The sequence below is a fragment of the Cotesia typhae genome, unplaced genomic scaffold (genome assembly GCF_013202065.1).
Source record: "Cotesia typhae breed Kobodo isofemale line unplaced genomic scaffold, CoteBio_Ctyphae contig_11, whole genome shotgun sequence".
Classification (NCBI taxonomy): domain Eukaryota; kingdom Metazoa; phylum Arthropoda; class Insecta; order Hymenoptera; family Braconidae; genus Cotesia; species Cotesia typhae.
Genome location: NW_027423711.1, coordinates 5,503,011 through 5,527,755, shown reverse-complemented (window position 1 = coordinate 5,527,755; position 24,745 = coordinate 5,503,011). Strand labels below are relative to the sequence as shown.

The window sequence follows — 24,745 nt, the reverse complement described above, 5'->3', positions numbered from 1 at the left end:
ATTTTAGTGATACTGAAGACAGCAGACACTTGATAATTTTAAGCTGCATTCGAAAATGCTCTATCTCTAAATACATAATTAAGAAATGACCTTTTATCTTGTGAAATATTGATATTTTTTAAAATATAAGCTCAACCCGATGTTATACTCATCAAGACCTTTCATTTGAGTATCCACATCAATTTTTCATATATTTTATATATTTATATATATGTATATATGAAAAATATATCAAAAATGCATGTAGGTACTCAAATGAAAGCTCTTGATGAGTCTAACATCGAGATGAGCTTATATTTTTAAAAATGTCAATATTTCACAAGATACTAGGTCATTTTTCAGAGGATTAAGATGAAATAAAAATTTTTAAAATTGATAATTATCGTGCAATAATGAACCAGTGCGTTAATAAAAATTATTTCTGATAAAAATACTTGAGGAACCTGCCCCCGAATTTTTGAATTTCTGAACACATAGACTTCAATCATCACACTTTCGAAAAGATAATTAGATTTCTCAATAAATCACCGAAGAGTGTGAAGATTGAAAGTCATTAATAATGACTAATAACTATTTATAAAAAGGTTGTATCTTCAGAGAAAAATCCCGCGAGTCTGATGGATTCTCTCTTGAGATTGACGTATAGCCGCTGAGGTTGCGGTGCCGAGGTCAGAGAAGGCCGGGGTGTCACTCCTCGAAGGATAAATTCCTTGGACGAAGGCTCGGGGAACGTCTTCTGCTTTTCATCTCCAGCTCCAGTCCTACCGGAACCGCTACTTGGAATGTTCACCATATAAGTAGCCTACAATTACAAAGAGCAATTAATAATCGGCATTTATAATTGTTGTTTTCATTGTCATTTTATATAAATGTCAAGATCGAGACAACATCATTATTATAATTATAAATATAGATGTAATTTATAGTTACTTTTTGGCTGTTACGAAACATTTCTGTTATTTTCAATCCTAGGAGACCTCTTGCGCCGCCAGGAATTGAAACTTCTTTTCCTTCCATTAGATTTATTATGAAAGCTGTTGTTTCTTCATTTCCTCCCGGGAATTTATTGTTCAATGAATTGTACTGCGTCAAAAGGGCCTTTATTGTTGATATTTCATTGATGATGTCCTGAAAAAAAAATTTTAATTGATAAAAAATTATTTTTATTATTGACTATGACTGAGAATGATATGAAACCTTGAAAAGGCATAAATTAAAAAAATTTTGTAAAAACTTGATAAAGATGAATAATAATTTTTTCTCTCAAATCAAGTCACTTTTTTTTATCAAAGACAAAATTCCGATATTTTATATACTAACATCATAAATGTAAGTATGTAGATGAAAAGACTTGGTGGCGCGTTGTAACTTAGTAGTAATTCCGTTAATTATCTCCGGTAATTTAACAATTGCCGGCTGCTTATGTTGAGCAAGTGCTTGTAGAGCTGCATGAGCTAGCACAGGCATTAGGAGTTGGCAAATTTCGCCAATGCACCTGCACGCCAAGAACTGAATAGTCTTCTCAGCTTCCTTGGTGTCATCAAAAAGCCGCTTTTGGCGATGAGCCGGTACAGGCTGTGCCGAGTTCCAGGTGGTCGCCCACGGGTTGTTCGGAATCTTCATTCTCGGCGATAAATGCCCTGAAAATGAGAAATTAGCGGTATTAAAATCATCTGGAACTGAAAAGTGTTTAGAAAATAAATTACCATTAATCTGTCCCCATTGATCGGTACCTTCCTCCTCGATCCAGTCTCTTGGCGAGTACCAGCGTATGAAATCTTCAAGTTCCGATCCGGGATTAGCCGCCTGTTATTTTTTTTATCAATTACTATTTTTATTTTTATGTCGTAGAATAGATAGAAAGTATTTCCGTTTACCAGCGGATACTTTTACACTTTCTCGATAGTTTAATGTCTGACATTATAAAATTGTCATTTAAATTAAATAAATCAGTGTAATTACGGTAAATAATTCCGGGAATTAATTTAATAGAGAGTGAACTCGCCTTGAAGGACTCCATGTCCGACAAAAGTGAAGCGCTCATCAGCCTGGCTCGCATTTCAGAGCCTTGTTTGTCAGTTCCTAGCTGCATCATCAGCTGCGCGTCCTCCTCCAGCTGGTCCTCGGTTTTTGGGACCGGATCCTGGGTCACCGGCAAGTACAAAGCGTCTCCAGTTTTCAGCAACTTCAAAGACGGATGCTTCGACAGGCGACCTGTTGGTTTGTTCCACAGCAAGTGCTTAGTTTTGCGGTGGACTTGCACTTCTTGGACCGATGCTTCTTCTTCGCACTCGAAAAATTCCTCCTCTGATTCTTCTTCTGCTGAAAAATAATTTATGTTATTAGTGTAATATAATAACAGGGTTGGTAATTTTCATTTTTATAAATAATCACCGGAATCAAAATGGTCGTCAATATTTAGCGGCTTTGAGGCGAACTCGTTGCGGCGCTTTTTTCGCTCGATGCAGCAGTTAATCATCTGCAATTTCTGGTGTAGCAAACACGTTCTTACAGAGTCCGGAAACCCAGTTCCCACGCTGAAAAAAAAAATATAATACAAATATAAATATTTCGTAAGGATATAAACAAAGTGTTATTTGCTAAATTAGAGTAAATTATTTATTTAATGCCAGAGAAATCATTCTTTAAGATCTGAATTTTAGATTCGAGGCGATACTTTATGAGTGTACTTTAATTACTGGGAAATTAACGCTATTGTTTTTATTGCACATATATATATATATATATATATTTATTAATGCACTGATTTATATTTGTAAGTTATTTTATTTTTTTATTGCAATTTAAAAAAAAATTTTTTTGGGCTTAAAATTGAATTTTTTTAATTATTCAAATTTTTGATTTTTAAAATTTTATTTAAATTTTTCACGCCCCAAAACAACTTTCCAGCTGAGTAAGTTCTAAAAATAAAATCCTGAACAAAAACAAAATTCTTAGACCGTGAGGTTAAAAAAAAAAAAAAAAAAAAAACAACACGTAATTCGTACGTTGATCCGATAACACTAAAACAGACTTGAAGGTGTCTTAAAAACATCCTGGTGAGTTGTCAAAGCGGTTAAGTGGGGGGGGGGGGGGCGTAAACCCACCGGCGCGTATCAAGAGTCCCCTTAAAAAGCATTGATTGTCTATCTAAAAAAAATAAAAAGAAGAAAAACGGAGAAAAAATAAAAAACAGGATTCCGTCAATACAAACAATTCAATATATTACACTAATTGACGTCTCCATACTCTCGATCTTGAGAATAAGTACAAGTATCATATGTGTATAAATGAACCGAGCCTTAGAACCGGCCTAAACTCATCCATACTCAGAAATAACAGCCGGTTCGTCGAGATCGGGTCTACTAATATAAATAAAACTAAAGCAGTTCAGAGTCAGAGTCCTATTATATTTATCTTCTGGGTAGTACAACTGAATTTAATTAATAAGACTTTACTATATTTACAAAATAACAATATGGCAATTTTTAAATTAATAATATTGATAAAATTTTTTTAATTAAAGTTTAAAATTTTGGATAATAATAATATTGGGTACCCTACTAGCTTACAACATAGTGGAGTGTAAGATAGGTATAGCAGTACTGTAAGAGTCAGTATAGGTCTTATTGTTCCTCTAGACTACACTCAGTACGGGTCTTGCAGTACGCTGAGCCATAACCTGGAGAACTCCCAGTTGTAATAAAAGTTAGAGTCCCACCATAAGTATCCAGTTCCTCGTGTAGTGTAGAGGAGTGTAGTATACTGAGACGGAGACCACGACTCCTTTTAATTTACAGTGACTCCGAAAGTCCCACCGTGTTTAGTCGCGGCTTTACGGTCTTTCTGTCAAGAGTCTCAGCAGAACAGAAGGCAATACAACTCGAACTGTACCGTACGGCCGGGACCCGCCGATTTTACCCGGTCCCACAAACGGTTGCGACAACTAGTCATGATACCGGTTAATTATTTCATTTTTAACTGTTTTTACCCATAACTGTTTTTTTCCGCATAAATAATTCATTATTCATCAACAAGTGTCCAGTGGTTTTATTTTTTAAAACATTATTATTATTATTTTTAATATTATTAATATTGTGACTGTGATGGATGCGTAATTGGAGATTAAGATTTATTAAAATGAGTAAGTACTCTCAATATTTCCGGGTTTATTTTATTTTATTTTTTTATTTTTTTACAGCAATAAAAATTAATTGCTGTTGTTATTATTGGCGAATTTATTGGCGGGCAGTCTAATAAATATAAAAGTTGGCTGTGTAACATTCCTGAATAAGTGCAGGCTTGCAGCGAGGCCGCGATATTCTAAGGGGTGAATGCACCTACGCGAAGATCGTCTTCGGATCGTTTTCACTGTACATCCGACCTTGAGGTTCCATACGAGCAATATAAATCTCGAGAACATTCAACTTACACTTACGTTTAGCTATTACTATGACGTACCCACTTTTTACAATTTAATTAAGACGAGAATTTTTAAAAATCGGCACTCCGGAGCCAAATTCCTGTCTCGAGTTTTTTTTCTCTTGCTAGATATCACATAAATCATCCTCAAGAAGTTTATTGATATTTTTATAGTAAAAATACGCTCCAAAAAAATTCATTTTTTTTATTTAGAAGAAATTTATTTTTTTTTTTCAATCATTCGTTATTATTTATTTTATTTACTAAATTTTTTTAAAGAAAAATCATTAATTTTTCTGATCAATTGTAATTTTTTTTTTTTAATTCCTTATTTAATAAAATTAAAACAATATAAATCAAAAGGACGTTTTAATTTTAGTCAATTACACATTATTCGGCAGGTGGCGACCTTGAAGGTGGGTTGTTTCGGTTGGGGAACATTCAAAGACCATAGTGATCTGCTTGCACAGTGTTATAGTTATAGTTATAGTAAAGTTGACTCGACATAAACTTAGCGTTATGCCTAGCGGACCGTAGCTAGATCATGTCTAAGATTTCGAGTTTATTTTATTTATATTTTATAATAGTTACAACCGTTTGCTTTTATTTCTTCTTTCTGTCGAGAGTTAAATAAATATATATAATTGCTGAGGAAAAAGAAGCATTTGATGGGCTTGAGCAGAAGCCGAACGAAGTAACTTTTATATAAACTTCGAATTGCTGAAGAAAATCTATATCGACAGAGGCTTTTTCCAGAAGTGAGTGGGTCAAGGATTTAATGCCTGTAATTATGAATTATTGAAAAAATTTAATTGAGATATTTGAGGGGGAATAGGCGATTGCGCTAGACCAGTTCAAGTAAAACCAAACGACCGGAACTCATTTCCGGACTTACTTCTTGGCATCCGCCCTTCTTCTGCTCCGATAATTGCATCGGCCAATCGCTAATTTTATTCTAACTCAATCCGATTTTATTTATTTAGATTTCTTCTTTTTAAATCAAATAAAATTTCTTCTGAAGAAAATTATTTAAAATAAAATTAATTTTAAAGTCCAAAAAATTTTTATCAAATTTAGAAAAATTATACTTTGAATTTTTATTAAAAATTTTACTGAAAATTAAAACTTTAATAATTATCTAAATTTTAATGATGAATTTCTAACTGTTAAAATTTTTTGACCTAACAAAATTATTTTTAAAAATATTAAAAAATAAATATAATAATTTTAGTTAATTGAAAGATATGATCATTATAGTAACTGTTAAAATTTAAAGTAACATTGCATTTAAATTAATAAACAGAATAAGAAAAATAAGAAGAAATAATAATTGTAAAAACATGTGTTCTTCTATACGATAAAGAAGAATATAATATATATTTTTTAACTATTATTTCTAATAGCAATTAAAACGGGTCGTTACTTCCTCTTCATTGTTTCTTCTTTCTCCCTTTTCTTAATTCTCCCATCGCTCGCTTTCTATTGTGTAATGATTTCTCGTGATCATAATAAAAATAGTGTGCGTTACGTGTATAATAACCACCTGAGCAAAACGTAATGTTAGTTACATTCAGATACACTTGTAATTCAATTTGTTGTTTATTTCCAACTCTTTATTTCTAAAGAAGAATAATTCTCTTATTTTTTTACTTTAAGATTTAATAATTTATTCTTTTTGTCGGATAAATAATATAATAAATATATTTGATCCACTGTTTACTCAACGAGCGAATTTCTCCCGGCAATTCAACCGGAGAAAAGTGTCACACGACTTTATTGTCACAGATTTAATAATAATAATAATTATTATTATTATTATTATTATTTCACCGCGACACGTGGGGCCTTTCGCGTGTTATTTTCTAAAAATTATATATTTACTTTTTTTTTTTTTTAAATTGGAGAATAAAATTCGTTTCTAACCTTGTTGTTACGCTTTCGGTACACCGCAGACTCTAATTTTCTAATCTGTTACTCACGCACATTAATTTTTGCATTAATCGTTAATTAAAAAGTCAAATTTCTTTTTATTAAACCTTTTTTAGTTTTAATTAATTCTACTTTGTTATTTAGGACACTAATTATGATTTTTTTCAAAAGTTACTTTATTTACAAATTAAGAAATTACCTTGTATCTCGTGAACTATTGACATTTTTAAAAATACCAGCTCACTCTGATGTTACACTCATCAAGAGCTTTCATTTAAGTACCCACATGCATTTTTGATATATTTTTCATATATACATATATATATATATAATATATATATATATATATATATATATATATATATATATATATATATATATATATATATATATATATATATATATATGAAAAATTGATGTGGGTACTCAAATGAAAGCTCTTAATGAGTAGATCATCAAGATGGGCTTATATATTTAAAAATGTCAGTAGTTAAAAAAATACAGTGCTATTTAACAAAATTCATTATTACATATTTTTAATTGATAAGGAAATTAATTTTTATCGAGAATAAAATTATTTAAAAAATTTTTAAAAATAATAATAAATAATATAAGGTGTCCTCAATAGCCTAACCCGGTGGCCCAAAAAAATAAAAATTATCTAAGACCTAATCCCGAAAAGAATAACCTCAACGGTGAATCCTCAACCTCGATCTCCAGTGGAACAGATTCCTCGACGAGAATGTACCTGCCGAAATAAACGGGCTCTCATCAAAAGTCACTCTACACGGGTGTTTACTTCTTCTCGAGACCTTTTATCTGGCTGGTCATCTTTGGTCTCTCTCACCTGAGCTCGGCTCCTCTGTAAGCCCGTATAGTATTCGAGAAACCTGTTTCGATGACATTCCAATCATCTTGTACCTAACCGGTGTTGCGGAATTTTTATCCAATACAAAAAATTGTGAAACCATTACACCTATCCTCTTATTCATTTATTTACCATCATACATTTTCATCTAAAATATTTATTCTTTATTACAATCGTAATCATTATAATTACACCTTGTGTGTCTTGAATAATATAATAATGAGAATTATACATTTAAATAATGAAATTTAAAAAGTGTGTCGTAATAGGTAGAATCGTTTAGTTCCTTCATCGATAAATCAATCCTGATATGAAGAAAGTAATCGAACGTTATTAAAATGTCTTTGATGTTTTATTGCGTAATATTTAGAATCATTTTCGTCATACTTTCGAAGAATATTTATTTATATATTTGACATTATTACAAACTCGCGACTAATGCTAATGGAGAAGTTAATTATCATTTATTCCGAGTTAAATGAAACGCCTAGTTAAAATAATTCTTCTTTAGTACGACTGACTGTGATTATTCTAAAAATTTAACAGTTAAGTTAAATGCTTGTAATAATAACGAAAGTTATGTTGATTTCCGACATAACAGAGAGATGAAAAAATTTTATTGGTAAAAATTGTGATATTGCGTCAGCTCATGAATTAAAAGTGGTGACTAAACTAAACTATGTGACGATTGAAAAGCAAGTACTGCAATTGGAATTTGAATTATGTTTTTTATTTTGCTGTTTTGTCGGACAAGTAAATATAAGAGTGAATTGAGTCGGTGGTTTAGTTAACTGATGTAAGTACTGGTAATAGTTTTGCTAGGTCAACCACATACCAAGGGTGCGTGAAATACCAGTCTTTGTAGACACATGTATTGCTGCTAGCTTATAGTTAGAATATTATATCAATGAATTCGACCGGATGTGTCTCAATATTTTATAATTTATAATTATTAGTAACTTGGGAAGTTAATTATTTTATCATTTTTTATAAATTGTTATTAAAAAAAATTTTTTTAAGTTGAGAAATAAATTATAGAAGTAATTTGATTTTATAAATTAAAAAAAAAAAATTTTTTTTCCGTTATTATTAATGGAAATAATTTGTCGCAATTATAGCTATTTAGTCCAACATTTAGTATTTTTTATTGCTTTACATTTGAAAGATCAATTTATTAAAAATAAAATCCTGAAATTTTCTCCTACAGAAAAAAAAAATTAATTTATTAAATTTATGACTAAAAATAAAATAAACACTGCTATAAATAGCATAATTAATTCCTCAAACATATGTAGCAGTTAACAAAAAATAATTACCGACATATATATAAACATAAACCCGTCCAGTTGAATAGTAAAATCTAATACCGTAGTTATAATTTAATTTCTATAATGCAAATAGATAAAACTCGACAGAACATGCAATAAAAGACCTAAAAACAAAATAAATATATACATTTGTACGTAAAGATCAGTATGATATCAAAACTGCATTTCGCCCGGCTGACCCGCGTGCTCGCTCTACTTCCACCGATAAAGACAGCGTGATCTATCGCATTATTTCTACCGGGGAAATGTTATAATAAAATATTCTCTGGCTGGTAAGATAGTGCAGAAAGCCGAGCCTGAACCTGACACACAGATATTATTATCTACAGTGTGCTCTATGTGCACACATAAGCGTACAATATTGCATACAAGTCGTAATAAGTTGACTGGAAAAAAAAAGAAGATCCCATAAAAAGAAGGTACCGTAGAGAAAACTAACATGTAGCGTACATGTTCAACCACGTGTAACAAAATTATCAACAGTGATTTTTGAGCCAACCTTACTTCAAAGTGAGCTCTTTTAATTAAGACTTTAATTCCACGCCTTATCTCCTTATTTATTTATCTTATTTCACTAAATTGAACGGCTGATTTGAGCCGATCCCGAGGAATTAAATGAAAGTTACAGAGCTGTAAACATTCAATGTGGTTCACGTCTCATTCTCATACTCTTATATTTGTATTAAATAAAACAAATGTGTATTTATACCTTGAGATCGTTAAATCACATTCGCTTTCAGTAATACTAATACTGATCGTCATTATTATTATTATTTTCATTGGTTTATTTATTTATTTGCTTTTTTTTTTTGTACTCAAGTTATACTCAAAATTTATCCGGACAATTCAATAAATTAATTGTGTAATTATTTTTTAATGAGGAATTTTAATTCTTTCGAATTTTAAAAATTTATTGAGAAATCATTTTGATTAAAAAAAATAATGACAAGTCTCAGGTATTAACTGAAAATGATTAGATGTATTTCTCAAGGTATAAAGTTTCCGTAAATATGGAGCGATTCGGAATTAGATCCGATATTTTCACATGAGCATCAAGAAAATTGCATCCGTTTATTAAACTCACGAGTAAAATTATTTTCCAGACATGAAATTAGAAAATTAAAATTATCGTGTGGACTTTTGAGAAATTAAGAAGTTTAATGGAATCACGCTCGCTTTCATCTTTAGCAATTACCGTCTTTGACACCGAAGACTTCAAAACAATTAGAGCAAGTCATTTTATATGACAAATTATGAACTAATTTAAAAAAATTTTTTTTTTTTTAAAGGTTTCATAATAAAAATTAAGTCAAAAAACTAAACCTGTTCTATAAATAAGTCATTATTAATTCGTAAGATCAAAATATTGTTATTGAATGATTTAAAATAAATTGATATTCTCGGTGGCCCAATGAAGGCGATTAACAAAAACTGTGTCAAACTCGGTCCACTTGTAAGCTAACGGTTGTCTTGAGCAGTGCTCGTACAATGTTAAAGTATGTGTATGATATGACGAGTCTCTATACAACAATTTCGTGGTATCAGCTAATCCGATCATCTGATTCGCGTCTGCGTACGGTACAGGTTACAGATCGGAGATTGATGAATGAATCGGTTGAATGGACGGAAAAAATGATAACATGACTCGCTCGGCTAAAAAAATTTATTATATTTTATTTTCTATCAGCTTTTTATTAGTACAAGTAGCCTTGGCTAGAGTATTGAAAGAAACTTATAGTTAGAGTATGAATGAAGAGATGAATCAGAGATGGATTCAGAGGTCATAATTTGTTAATATCGTCAATTATTACATTGAAAAAAAAAATTAAAATTAATCAAGAAAAAAATTCTTGAATTAATTAGAATTTATTAATTAAAAATTTTTTTAAATTATTTTCTTGATTAAATAAAATTTTTTTTCAAGAATTAGAAGAAAAAATAAAAATATTTTGACTCCCTCAGAAGTATTATACAAGAAACAGTAAAAAATAATTCTTCGGGTGCATTAGTATCACAAATGGCGCGAAACTAACAGTAAACCAGTCATCCGCGATAGTATACGGTGAGTTGCCGATTACTTTATTCTATTCGCTGTATTTGATAGTATAGTTGTATAGTAGTAATAAGTAAAGAATCGAGACTCTACTTTTATAACTAAATTGACGGATAAGTACAAGTATAAGTGGAAGCGAGTCGTGGCTTGGACCGTTACTGCAGACCATATGGAAAGTTCGGTGGCTCGTAAATAGAAACTTATACGTATATACGAAGACTATTCACTTCTATTCACGGACCGTACTTGTGTTATTACACTGTGGTGGATAGGGCGCAGAAAGATATACAATCTGTATTATTTTGATACACCTGACTTTTAAGGCACAAGGAAGCACCAGAACACGAGCCGGCTTAATCGAGGGGAAATTATCTGTAATTATAATCAAATATCTTATGTAAATTGTTATTATGCTGTTTTAATAAACTTTTTACTGAATAAATTATTTTAATCGAGTTTTTATCTGCTATTCCTGGTGGAGAAATTTTTTAGGCTTTTAGTTTTATAAAAAATAAGGAAGTGGAATTGTTTCAAGCTGAATTTGAGATAATTTTCTTTAGGAATTTTTTTAAGAGGTAATTTTATTTATTAGAGATAAAAAAACGTCATAAATTTGATAAGAAAAAAAAATAAAATAGTTTTTAAGAAAATATAAGAGAGATTTAGAAGATAACTTTTTTTTTAACTAGCATAAATAAAATTTAAAAAAAAAATTTTTTTCAACATTATAATAAATAAAATTCCCACGTTTAAAAATAATTATTCCCAATAAAATTTTATTTTCAACAATAAAAATATTTACCGTAAAAATTAAACGTAACAAAATAACTAAAATGCATAAGTGGTTATTTAAAAAAATTTATGATATCAAATTGTGAAGAAATTTCCGTGCAAATGACCCTTTATTATATTGTATGATATTATATATGGTATAAATTTGTTGAATGAGTACTAATGTCTAAAAAAGTTACATTAGAAAGAAAATTTGAATTCTTTTTAAAAACTAACCGTATAAATTACACTGAATGTTATATTGTACCATAAATTCTTAGGATTCTTTTAAACATGAATCCACACCGCCGAATATACCTGTTCCCTGTTAAATTGTTAAAGCCAATAGAAGCAAATAAAAGGAACGAGGGTTGGAATTATAAATTTTCTAGAAAAAATCTTGGTATAAGGGTCTATCGGGAAAATCTTGGCGCCTAATATAAATATAAAAACTTCCGGCTGTGCATATCCGTTTTATTTTGTTCGACAAAAATCCAAAGTTGTATTCTTCTTCTCTTCTCGGCGCTTTCACAAAACATGTATACAAATATATACAGTGTTTATGAGATGAACTGTGAGATATTTATGCAACAATGGCCGACACACCATACACGCTAATAATTCCCACAAACAAAGTTGCTTAAAAAAAGTAATACAAGAATAAGAGAAAATAAAACGAAATATAACTAAACAAAACAAATAATAAAATAAGACAAATATGCACAACTCGAGAGAAATTTTAAATATTTATATCTTCCTTTCATATCATACCCCAATAATTACGTCTCATTAAACTTAATTACCCTTTATTCTGCGCTTATACAACAATAAATAACAATTATTATTTATTTAGTCATTAAAAGTCTTCGACCCATGTAAAAATTGTTTAATTTTTTTTTTTTTTTATTCTACTCCGAGTTCTGTCAACTTAAGAGTGATTACTCGTGAGATTTAAAATCTCATTTTCCCAAATTGTAACTTTACACTCTAATATAATATAATAATAATTAAATTAATAATGGATACACTCAGTCAGATTTAAAATAAATTTTCAATCCGCGATGAATAATGACCGTCATTACTTTTGTAATTTAAATTGAAACAGGTTGATTGAGAATTTAAGAATAATATGGGTGTGACTGATATTTTAAATTTCATTTATTACTCTCGGCTTTAAAAAAAAATGTAATGGAATTTGATGATTAATTTTAGATTATTTTTTTTCTTTAAACTAAATCTAAGATTAAAATTTACAATTTATTTAATATACAAATAATACAATTAGTTTTTAATAAATTTTTAAAATTGTTTTTTCGTAATTAATTTTATTTTTATTATTATTATCTTAAAATTTTTTGAATAATAATAAAATAGCGATATAGTTGAAAGAAATAAAGTAATTTTGCGTGTACTTAGATAAAAAAAAAAAAAAAAAAAAAAAATATCAGCAATGAATAATGGCCTGCGTGATTACCTGAGAAATAGGAGCAGGTAGATTGAGAATTGAAGACCGGCAACTATATCTGGGACTACTAAAAGAACAAGAAAGATAAAACTAAAAAGAGAGTACTATATAATGTACAGAGTGCTGTCGAACGAGAGCGAAAGTGAAAGGTTTGGATTCCTAAGGCAATAAGTAACAACATCTATTCTACCTGTATATTTAATAAGTACATAGATGTGAGTGCGTAGATAGATACAGAGGGAGATCTTGATGGAGTTTTTGTTGTTTATTGCGATATAATACTCTCCGGGATTGGGATAGGGATTCGCGAATCAATATTGAGCAATAATAAGCAAACATTCCTATGATAATTCCAGATATTTATTCAAAACCCCCACTTTTATTTATAAGGAGGTAAATTATTCATTTAATTGTTTTTCATTCCATCGGCTGTTTATTCATTCAAATCGCGGGAGTAAGAATTTAATGCAATGAGAAATAAGGAAAATTCAAACCTACTGTTTGGTTTTAAAAATCTTTGTATTTTTCTGGAAGGCGTAATAATCACTCTATTGTGTAAATAATGTGTTGTTATAAGTCATAATGTATCCGATTGTATGCGTCACGATTATCCCGTTGTCTATACAACGAAACGTCTATATATGTCTGTCGTTTTGATCCGTTAGGTGTATTCGAAAAAAAAAAGAAAAAATAAATAATAAAATATTTGAAAAAGTGGCACACGGTAATTATTTCGAGAGGATTATTACATATACATTGAAGATGCTGGACACTCGGCTTATGTCCATGGGAAGCGGAATTTTTTAAGGCGATAGGAAATTCTGGAAATTGATTTCTGTAATAGATAATCGATTTTTCTTTACTTTATCGGGAGAAATTTATTTATTGGAGTCTTTGAAAATTTAGTACAGAGAAACTTTTCGGTTAAAATTCTTTTTGATCTTTCATTTTTATCGATAAAAAAAAAAAAAAAAAAAAAAAAACCATGTTCTTAGGAAGTAATATTGATTAATTTTCACACCTGAGATTACTTTTTTCTCATGATAGAATAAAAGTTTTATTAAAGAAAGTTTTTTCATAGAAAAACTCTACATTTTTTAACTTTATTAACTGTTAATAAATGTTTATTAATAGTTAAAAAATTTTTTCTTTATAAATTTATCATAAAAAAACGGAATAGAAGGAAGATGACCTAATGTTATGCAGATAACATTGAAAATAAAGCCTTCAACAATCGTCTCAGCTTTGAGCAACCCACGATCCGTGATCTTACATCCCACAACTGAAGAAAAGACTGTTACACCACTATATTACATAGACTAGAGACTGGAGAGGCCGTCAGCGGATGATCCTGACTGAAGGTCGCGGCAAATAAAACGCAAACTCTATCTCCATGCTTCGATATATTAATTACAAATAAAAACATTAATCTTCCCACACGAGCTAAAACTGTATAGTGCATTCGTCATACATATAATAATTTACTAAAAAGCATAACCGGCTTCCTGATGGCTTAATACAGCAATAATTACTCCATAATTATTAATAGAATCGAAATTAATGAGCGTGAATAAACCGAGGTGTGAGGTGTGATATTAACAATCTACAACTGTTTATTACTATTAATAATTAGTAACATTTATATTCTTTTTACGGTAATACTTGCATCACCGCTACTACTGTTATCAAGAGCAATATTATTATTATTATTATTATTTTTTTTTTATAAAAATTTATGTAAAATTCTTTTTAATTAATTGTTAAAAAAAAAATTTTTTTTTTAATTTTTTTTTTTTTTTAATTCGCGATTAATATTTAAAAATAAATTCATTTTAAAGGGAATTTTATGACCTTTAATTCAAGTTTATAATTATTATTAAGTCTGAAACTGAGTAACTAAACCGAGCACATATGAGCAAGGATTTTATCCAGTTTACCGTGGAAGAGTGCAGTGTGTTTAGTTGCAGGATCTAGGCCTGGCCCGGTTAGCAAGTGTTCCGCGTCCCACTATTTGTATTTGATATACACAACAGAATAACGGGACCGTGGCTATTAATTAGCCATTCCTTTTCTTAATAACTCCACCTTTTCTCCCTTAAGTGATTAACGCTATCACTAATAATTCCGCTCTGTAAATTTGCGCTGCTCTTTTCTTCAATCTTAAACTATTATATTACATATGTACGAGTTAATGCACTGCACTTACACTTACTGTATGAATATAAGTACATAAGTGGTAAATCATATTTAGCTTACTCATTACTCATCGACGTATGTACCGACACAACGACTAATTTAAATTAACAGGTAATTAATTAACGCTCTCGTGAGTTTAAAGACGATGTTAATAAGTACTTTGTCTAGAGATATGTTTACAATTTCTAAATTATTTTGTTTTTTAATTAGTTATTCATCAATTGGCAGTACTTTTATATTTTTTTAATTAACTATTTCTATTAATTGGTTGATTTATTGAATTATTTTTATAATTAAATAAAATAAAATAATTTTGCAATTAATATAAATATAGGAATATTTAAAAACAATTTCTCATTGGATTATTTAAAAGAAAAATAACATAAAAAAATTTCTCATTACTAATTGACCTTGGGGATTATGTAAATAATGACAATTAAAAGGTCATTAGCACCTGATGTAAGAATGAAGAATAGTAATAATAAATGTAATGCAAGAAGACATAAACTTCCCTTTGCTATCCGTATTAAAGAGTTGATTCGTTGATTACACAATGCAATACAAATGGAAATACATAATATAACATAACATAACATAACAAGTATCTCGCGCTCATAAATAACTCATTTTAGTTGAAAAAACAATGCGCGTGTTTATCCGAACCCGCGAATACAAACTAATAATGAGGAAGGGACAACCCGTGATTCATAACTGAAGATAATAAATACGCAAACAACTGAATTCTTCTGTGACATGTCGTATTTATACGTATAGTGAGTATGAGTGCACTTGTACTTATACATCTAATTCGTATAATGAAAGGGATACTGTGAACCTTTCACTCACGATTTGATTGTATCTTTTACCCCCTTTTTGATGGCTGATTGTTACCTCCCTCAATTTTTAAACACGTTATATTCCCATAAGATTTTTTATTTTATTTTTAAGTGTGAGAATTTGTCATTTTAATTTTTAATACAAAAAATTGAAAATTATATTCAAAAATTTTTTTTTCTCAAAAAATTATTATTAAATTTTTTTACATTTAATTTTTGTATTTTTTTATTATTAAAAAAAAAATTAAAATGAAAAAAAAAATGATTTTCCTTTTAATTATTCTATTTTCGATTAACTTAAACAAAAAAAAAAAAATATATTATGATTGAGTTAAAATTTTGTAGTCCATAAATCTAAAAGATAAATTTTTCTAAAAAAAAAAAAAAAAAAAAAAACAAATATAAAAAATAATTGATAGATAATTAAATATCGCGCGTAATAAACTTTCAAGACCGTTACTCGATTCCTGATTCGGTAAACTGATGACAGAAATAATTATAATAATTACCCTTGACGTAAAGCGGTTCGAAAAATATTTAAATTCCACCAGCTGAATTATTAACATTCCATAATAAATATTACATTGAGAATCTTTAAAGAAGGTGTAATGCAGTTGAACATGCGAGGAAAATATTTAACACATATTAATCTAAACTCCACCTTCGCCGATTCTGTCCATTGGCTTTTGAAGAAGTGTCTAGCGTGTCTACAAAGCAGATAATGTAACGGTGGTACGATAAGACGTTTAAATTACACGAGTTGCTAAATATCAGTACGATAGATAATTCTTAAAATAAAATAGCGCATATTACTTATTTAACTCCAATTTAATTTACAGTTATAAAATTTTAATTTCAAGCTTTAAAAAAAAAAAATACATACGCTCTATTTATATTTATTTACACTTAATACTTTACTGCATACTAAAATCCCGCGTATGTATACTTTAAAAAAAAAAAAAAAAAAAAAAAAAAAAAAAAAAAAAAAAATTTTGCTATTAATTCAGCTGGATTGGAACGTGAGTTAATGCGGGTACTCCCATTCCTTATATGTTTATATATGTGTGAAGTAAGCGAACGTGTCCCTTGTGGATAGTTAAAGGTGACTCGCGACTACTTAACTCTCTCAGCTCAATACTAATCCACCAACAAAACGTGGGAATGTTAAACAGCGAAAATGAAATACGGTAATTGCATTAATTAATCCCCCGCGTTGATCATTTACCGGGTACAGAGGACACAAGATCAAAAGTTTAATTAATTTTCGAATAAATAGATAGACTCATTAAAATACTCTGTTGGTCTGTCTAATTGCCAATTTATCAATTGTAATTAAATAAAAATGAACGACCGCGGCAGAAAAGTAAAATCGTTAATTCGAATCAATTTGATACAGATTCAAATGAAAGTACATAACAGCGGATAAAAAAAGTAAACGGGATGATTAGTTTGAGAAAATAGAGATTGAAAATAAAAGCAAGACAGTGAATTCACTGAATCAACTTAACTTGGAGTTAAGTTGCAAAGAAGGAAAAGTCTTAAACGGTCAGCCGGAATTACTAGGACGGTTTGTCGCGATACCTGTCCCCAAGTATATCATCGACAGGTAAAGATCTCGCTCGTTCGAGACTCGGGCATTGACTCGTAACGGGTTCAGGCTTGTCCCGAGAGAACATTGCTGTATAATATTATATTATGTGTACGCCGTTTATGTTCTTCACGAGTTTATATTTACGTTCTCACTACTTAACGTGCCTCGTGTCTCGTAAGAGCTGTCTTCTCATTATTTAGGCAATGAGGATCTTTCATCTCTAATTTCTAATGTTTATTCATCAAATTTATAAATTAAGTTTGCCGTTTTTTAAATATTAGCAAAATTAAAAAAAAAAAAAAAATTTATTAATTTATAAGTTTTAACAAATAAATTGTCAAGAGACTGCTAACTTTAATGTAATTATTTTTTGTTTTTAGATCCATCATTGGCATTACTGCTAGTCCTAGCGTGTTCACTGTGTATAACAGCGGCAACTTCGCCGTGCCCGTGGGCATCACACATCACAGAACTAGAAAATTCGTGTATATGCGACTACAATTTAGCCCGAGAGTTATCCGTCCAGTGCGATATAGTAGACTTTAATCAATTATTATCAGCAATAAAGAGGTACGCGGTACGATCAATAGTAGACTTGTTTTACGTGAACAACAGTACAGTGGGAGTCCTAAAAAATGGATCCTTCTCGACGATACGGATCAACAATATGCAATTGTCTGGTTGCAAAATAACTTCTATTGAGGATAACGCCTTTCGCGGTCAAGAACTTTCTCTAAAGACTCTCAATCTGAAGGACAATGAATTGGAAGAAATACCAACGAGCAGCCTGAGATCTCTGCGAAATCTCACAGTCTTAGACCTTTCGCTGAACAAAATAACAAAGGTCGAAGACAACGCGTTTAGAACTCTCAAGCTGGTGACTCTGAAGTTGTCTGACAATGAGATAACTCTGGCTCCCGCGGCGTTTCGCGGGCTCGAGAAGACGCTCAAGAATCTGAACCTCAAGGGAACCAAGCAGAAGAAAGTTCCCGAGGCGCTCCGCGGTCTGAAGACACTGGCCTTTCTGGACTTATCGCAGAACAGCATCCGCGAGCTTCCCGGAGCCGCAGGCCAGAAGGGCTTCGAAGGCCTGGACTCGTTGACGGGCTTGAATCTCGAGCGAAACTTGATCCAGAGTATCGGCCCTGACGCTTTTCACGGGATTAAAAACACTCTCAGCTCGCTGAGTCTGCTAAATAATTTAATTCCGGATTTTCCTACCGCCGCAATCAACAGCATTCACGACCTGCGTGTCTTGGACATCGGGTTCAACCTTATCACCGAGCTGCCGGTCAATGCATTCGCTAATAACCCTTCGGTTACGCTGCTCGCAATCGATGGGAACCCTCTCTCAACTGTACCCGAGGAAGCTCTCGCGAGGCTCAACGGAACTCTCCGTGGCTTGAGTCTCGGCGGACGGTTTCTTGTCTGCGATTGTAAATTACGGTGGATCGCGCAGTGGATAAGAACTAAAGATCTTCAAGTCACGAGTCGCGAGCGCAAGCCGCAATTTTGCGGAAGTCCTCTCAGATTGCAGGACCGTAACTTTTACAGCATCGATCCTGAAGGTAAATTTAATTTTAAATAATTTATATTATTAAGAGAATAAGAAAAATTTTCTATCCAGGATAGTCATATAATAAAATCAGTTTTTTTAATAAAACCTGGAAAAATAATTTTTTTTTTAGTATTAATTATTAAAATTAATTAAAAAAAAAAAAAAAAAAAAAAAAATGATTACAGAATTAATGTGCGAAAGGCCATCAGAAATAATTGGAATAGGAACGGTAGAAAGTGTGGATACAAAAGAGCCAACAGGCCCGGTAACTGGAGTAGTCGATGAATTACTTCTAACAACCCGAGTGTCACCAACGACTCTCTCCTCTCCGTCATCGCCGTCATCAGCCTCCTCGTTATCGTCATTTGCATCGACAACTCCGCAGAAGACAACCCAGAAAATAAATACAACCACCATCGTAACGACTCCCAGCACGACAATCGAGTTTAAATCAACTGAGATAACGACTCCCTCGACTGTCCAAGTGTCCACGACAGTGCGACCTACTGCAAGAACTGGAAACGTTGTGATAGTTCGCACAACTTTGCCTCCGCCAGTGAGGAATTCCGAGCACGGTAGCTTGCCCCAGCATCAGCCGCGTCCTCCTCTTGTCCTCGGATCTCCTTTGTATAAATCAAAGGCCGAGAAAGACATCATCGTTAAAGAGGCCTTGAGGCAGGATAATTCGGTGATCATTTCCTGGGACAGCGAGACTACCAATATTCTCGGATTTCGCGTGGTTTATAGGTCTTTCGGCGATACTAGTTTCAAACAGGGCCCGCCGTTGGAAGCTAGCGAGCGTGAATTCAAAATTAAAAACGTTCCTTCGCAGGTAAATATTTTTTTTTTTTTTGGTTTTTAATAATTTCGACATGATTAATCCCTAAAAAATTAATTAAAAAAATTTTATTTCTTCAGTTAAGAAATAAAATTATTAAAAATTTTAAACAAATTAATTTTTCACAAAAAAATTGTTCATTTTAAAAAAAAAAAAATTTTTTTTTCTCAACGAATAAAAAAAATTTATAAACAAACCAAAGAGTAAAGAGTTCACTGTGTCAGTTTATAAATTAGCGGTTAAATAGTCATGCCCCAAATAACCAATTTGTTAAAAATAATTAATTTAAATAAACAAAATTACAGGAGTGCATTGTGGTCTGTGTGGTTTTGCTAGAAGAAACCAACATAACTCCAGCGAACGTGCCGTACAACCAGTGCAAAGAAGTCCGTCGCGAAAATTCACCAACATCAAACATCGACAAGCTAACGACAATCGTATGCGCGGGAATTTCCATGACACTAATCCTGGCTCTGGTGATAATCTTCATAATATCGCGAGTGCGCTCTAGAAAGCTGCACACGCTGCACAGTATAGACCAGACCAAAATGGGAGGACCTATTTCAGGACTGCCAGTGAATTGCTGCTCCAACGTCGGTCCCACGCCCAGCCCAGCGGGTCCTCTGGCTTCAATGGCTACTCTCAGCGCCTACAATGCTCAGAAAGAGTGGGACCAAGTCTCCGCTTACAGCAACAGGAGCATTCCACGGCCTCGGATCTTCCCTATTGATCGACAAGGTTCATTGCATACATTTAAATAAAATTAATTAATTAAGGGGATTCCCCTTAATTAATTAATTTATTAATTAACAATTCAATGATTTAAAAAAAACATTTGTAGGGTCTATGTCACGTGGTCCATGTATAGACGAAGTAAGGTCGCAAGCGAGTCACTACGGAGGTAAAATTTCATCGCGGTCAGTGGCTGATGGTCAGTCGCAACACAGCTTTGGGAATAATTCATCACGTTATTTTGCAAACACTGCTCTTGCTAACAATCTCGTCAATACAAGACCAGGTACTTGATAATGAACCAGAGATTTAAAAAAAAAAAAAAAAAAAAAAAAAAAAAAAAAAAATAAATAAATAAATAAATCTAAACCTAGATGTAGATCTATTCTTCCAAATGCTTAACATTTCTTCTCTGACACTACTTATCTGAAATCAAATCTGATTGATCCTAAAAAATAATAAAATATTTCCGTACTAATTTTTTAAAATTAAAATTTTATAAATGTAAAAGAAAATATTTATCGCGACAGAATTACGTCAGTCGCGACAGTCACTAGCTGCGGCATCCGATCGTATGTCACGTAATGGTTACCCAGGGAATAATAATTTGCCTCCACACGCATCGGCGCGTCGCCAGCGCCCAAGATCGAGGAACCGTACGATGGAACCGAGCCACCAGCAACAACAGCAACCACCACCTCCAAGACCGGGCAGCCGGTACAGCTTGGCTGACTCAACTCATACACTTAATAATTACGAAGAAAGTAATTGGACCGATCATGATATGGACATTTACATGTCACGCAATCCAACTACTAGGAGCGGTCTTGTACCGCTTTAAATTTATTATTTTCATTGATAGATTTATTAATTAGGAGTTTTATATTATTAGCTGCTGTGTATTGCTTGTGTGTTTAATTAGCCACAAATGGAGTCTTAATCATTAATTAATTAATATCTTAATTATAAATATATAAATAGTTTTAAATGTATAGGAAATTTTAACTGTCTCTTATTTTTAAGAGAATTATTTTTATAATTAATTATAGTCGTTTTTTATAAAAAAAAAAATTGTAACGAAACTATGTTTGTAATATTTATAATTTTTTTTTTTATTAATTTTAATTAATTTTAATGCTAATTTTAAGAAAAAAAAATTCTAACCAGACGTTGAGTAAAAATTAATGGATTTAGATTAATGTGTTGTCCAAAGACTGTAACATGACCGGGAGCATTTGCTCTTAAGATTTATAATGATTTTATTATTAATTTAAATATCTGTTAAGGTAAATGGTAAATTGTAATGTAAATTATTTTAGATCTAAAAGGTGCAATCAAATACAATCCATTTTTATTTTTAATTTAAATAATAAATAAAATATTTTCTTTTGTTTAATTATTTAAAACTTCCATTAATTGTTTAATTAAAATTAATAAAATTTTTTCGGGCATTTATTATAAATAAAATAAATGTTCAAAGATTTACCCAGGAATTAGGATACTCTCGTCCCATCGATACCGCATTTCTTGTACAAACTCGTGCCAAATTTGAGCTACGGCTTGAATACCTCCGAGATTTTGCCTGCAATGAGCAGTTACAATTGCGAGTCTCCATACCAGAGAGTCGAGGGCACACGTTTTAATGCCTTTCCATAAATCTTCGTCAATATTCGACCCAATCTCGTCATACATTGCTTTCTAAAAAATTAATAATAAATAATTTATTAAACTAATAATAATAATTTATTGATAAAACAATATTACCGATTGTTCGTCCGCGTCAGGGAATAAATAGTACAGAATCATCATCAAAGTGTCATCAGGAATGGGTCCGTCATTTTTATTACTCTTTTTAGAAGATGCGCGACTCATGACTTTGGATATCGTAGGAATTTTCGACTCCGTGACAATATTGAAAGCCGAGCTCAACATTTGGTCGTTATCGACGTACGCGTCTCCCAGTATGTCTACCAGCAGTTTCTGGTTATTGCAGAAGTTCAAAAAACCTTTCAGGTGCTCTTCAAGCATGCTAGGCGGTGTGGCGACCATTTTCACTCTCGCCGACCATTCCGTGGCCAATTGAGGCTCCAAATCCGTGAAACTTTCGCTGTCTACCACGATATTCTCAGACATTTGAGGCCAGGTAGCGTAAACTTGAAGTTCTCTATAAATAAAAATTTACTTTTTATAAAGAATAAATATTTTATTTGGTGAGTGAACTTACGAGACTGGATCTACTTCGGCTCCAAAAGGAAGCCTACCAAGCTCGTTATTAATCACTGGTTTTCCTTTCATGAAATCAAAAGGCGGCTCCGTTAACCAGTCTTTGAGCACATATGTAAACCGAATAGATACCATTACTGGATCTAGTCTTACTCCAGAACCATCACCTATTTTTTGCTTAAATAACGCCAGTAATCCTTAAAATTAAAATTATTTATTTTTTTTTTTTTTTTCAATTATAAATACTATTGAGTAATTTAGCGTTAAAAAAAATTAATTTTGAAAGAAATTTTTTTTAATTATTTTAAAAATAAATTTTTTTAAATTATTTAAAAAAATTATCAGATGTTTTTTTATTTTAGTATAATATTTTAATTAAAAAAAAAAAAAAAAAAAAAAAAAAATTACCAGTAAGATGACGACAATGTGGTGGAGTTTTTTTTAAATGAACCATATCCAGGTGAGTAATTGTTCCCTTGCCAACACTGACACCCAAATAATATTTTTGCCATGGTTCTTGTACTTGAACTAATGCAGGAACTTCACTGTAAATAATTATTAAAATAAATTAATTAATTAAATAATAGAAAAAAAATAAATAAATAAAAATTACCTGTTAGAATTGGTGGATGCGATTGTCAAAGAACTGACAAGGATTTTAATTCTCGTTTCATCAGAGATAGAAATTTTTTTCGCTGGAGTCAAAAGCACAAACTCACGAATTCCATAATATCGGGCTATCTCCAGATAATCTTGATCAACACGTGCAAAGTCATTGGTGATATTGAGAACATCAATGTGACTTTGAGTGCTAGAATCCTCGTCAGAAGTCTCTGAGTCGATCTTGTCAGTAGAATCACTTGTCTTGAGCTTAAAGTGCTTGAACAAAAAGGGGTAGTTTGCGAAATTTAATTCTTCAGACTTGACTTCCCAAGTTAAATTGACAAAGTCTCCAGGTTTTAAAGCTGGCTCGAGTTTTGAGTGAGGAAGTTTCCACTCGTGAATTATTTCTTCCAGACGGGCGATAAATACTTCCCACTCGGAAGCTGTGGTGAAGTCGTGGTGGTAAAAATCTTCTATTTCTACGTTATGCATGTCAACTACCCATTAATTATCCGAACTAATTATTTTTTAAGTTAATAATTATTAATTGACTTTTATTTTTAAGCAAGTAAACAGATCACTTACACTTTAACCATATTTCTTTGTTTGACATATTTGTAAACGTTGAATCAGCTGATTGCGCGTATGCGCATTGAAAAATATTATTGGCGGGGAAAATTTGAAAATTTAAAAATTTTAATTAATTTTTTTTTTTTAATTTAAATTTCAAAAAAATTAGAACTAAATAATTTTTTTAATTTTACACTTGTTAATAATTATTTTCTATAATAATAAACTAAAAATTAAATTTATTTAAGATATTAAATAAATTTTTATTTTTTTAATAAAAAATTGCAAAATTTTTTAAAAGAAAATTAAAAATTTTTATAATTTATTTTATTGAAAAATAATTTTTAAAAAATATTTTTTTAGCTCTAATTTAATTAATAAAAAAAAATAAAAAATTATTGGGTCGGCTAATTTTAGTATCATTACTCCAGATGGAGATAATCCCAACTGACATGCTTACTCAACTCAGTTAGTAAACATCGGTCACATGTAATAAGCGTCATTGAAAATATTTTTCACGTATCTTAGGGGCAAGGGGCGGCGAGAGGTGAGTAATAAACGCAAAACGGAAGCCGTTAACCGTCATGCATAGGTTATCAGTGTTAGTTTACTCCAGCATAGGCGCAGAGAGTTATTGTCATCACGGATCTCTAACAGCAGCTCCTAAAAATCAAGCATCCCGTTTATTTAGGAAGTACGCTCATGCTCAAAAACCGGTTTATCACCAGAGGGATCTTTCTATTCCTGATATGAGGGCTTCGA

At 31.2% G+C, this 24,745-nt stretch overlaps 2 protein-coding genes across 4 annotated transcripts; one reads left to right on the top strand and one right to left on the bottom strand.

Moving 5' to 3' along the window:
• Nucleotides 1–272: 272 nt before the first annotated feature.
• On the bottom strand, nt 273–24,017 carry Rab3gap1 (RAB3 GTPase activating protein subunit 1). 2 transcript variants are annotated; one of them, XM_074241260.1, is made up of 11 exons: nt 23,424–24,017; nt 23,219–23,355; nt 22,812–23,007; nt 22,352–22,751; nt 22,074–22,285; nt 2,395–2,537; nt 2,006–2,322; nt 1,707–1,806; nt 1,321–1,640; nt 931–1,128; nt 273–802 (listed from the first exon to the last, which is right to left on the bottom strand). In XM_074241260.1, exons 1-11 carry the CDS (start codon nt 23,903–23,905, stop codon nt 575–577), a joined length of 2,733 nt encoding a protein of 910 aa, XP_074097361.1. In that variant the 5' UTR covers nt 23,906–24,017; the 3' UTR covers nt 273–574. The 2 variants fall into 2 exon arrangements, with proteins under 2 accessions (XP_074097361.1, XP_074097370.1); XM_074241269.1 differs by having other exon boundaries at nt 2,006–2,319; nt 23,424–24,016.
• Haf (leucine-rich repeat and fibronectin type-III domain-containing protein hattifattener) lies at nt 3,710–22,067 on the top strand. 2 transcript variants are annotated; one of them, XM_074241249.1, is made up of 6 exons: nt 3,710–4,144; nt 17,840–19,027; nt 19,203–19,849; nt 20,161–20,593; nt 20,724–20,873; nt 21,118–22,067. In XM_074241249.1, exons 1-6 carry the CDS (start codon nt 4,111–4,113, stop codon nt 21,426–21,428), a joined length of 2,763 nt encoding a protein of 920 aa, XP_074097350.1. In that variant the 5' UTR covers nt 3,710–4,110; the 3' UTR covers nt 21,429–22,067. The 2 variants fall into 2 exon arrangements, with proteins under 2 accessions (XP_074097350.1, XP_074097341.1); XM_074241240.1 differs by having other exon boundaries at nt 20,697–20,873.
• Nucleotides 24,018–24,745: the final 728 nt, after the last annotated feature.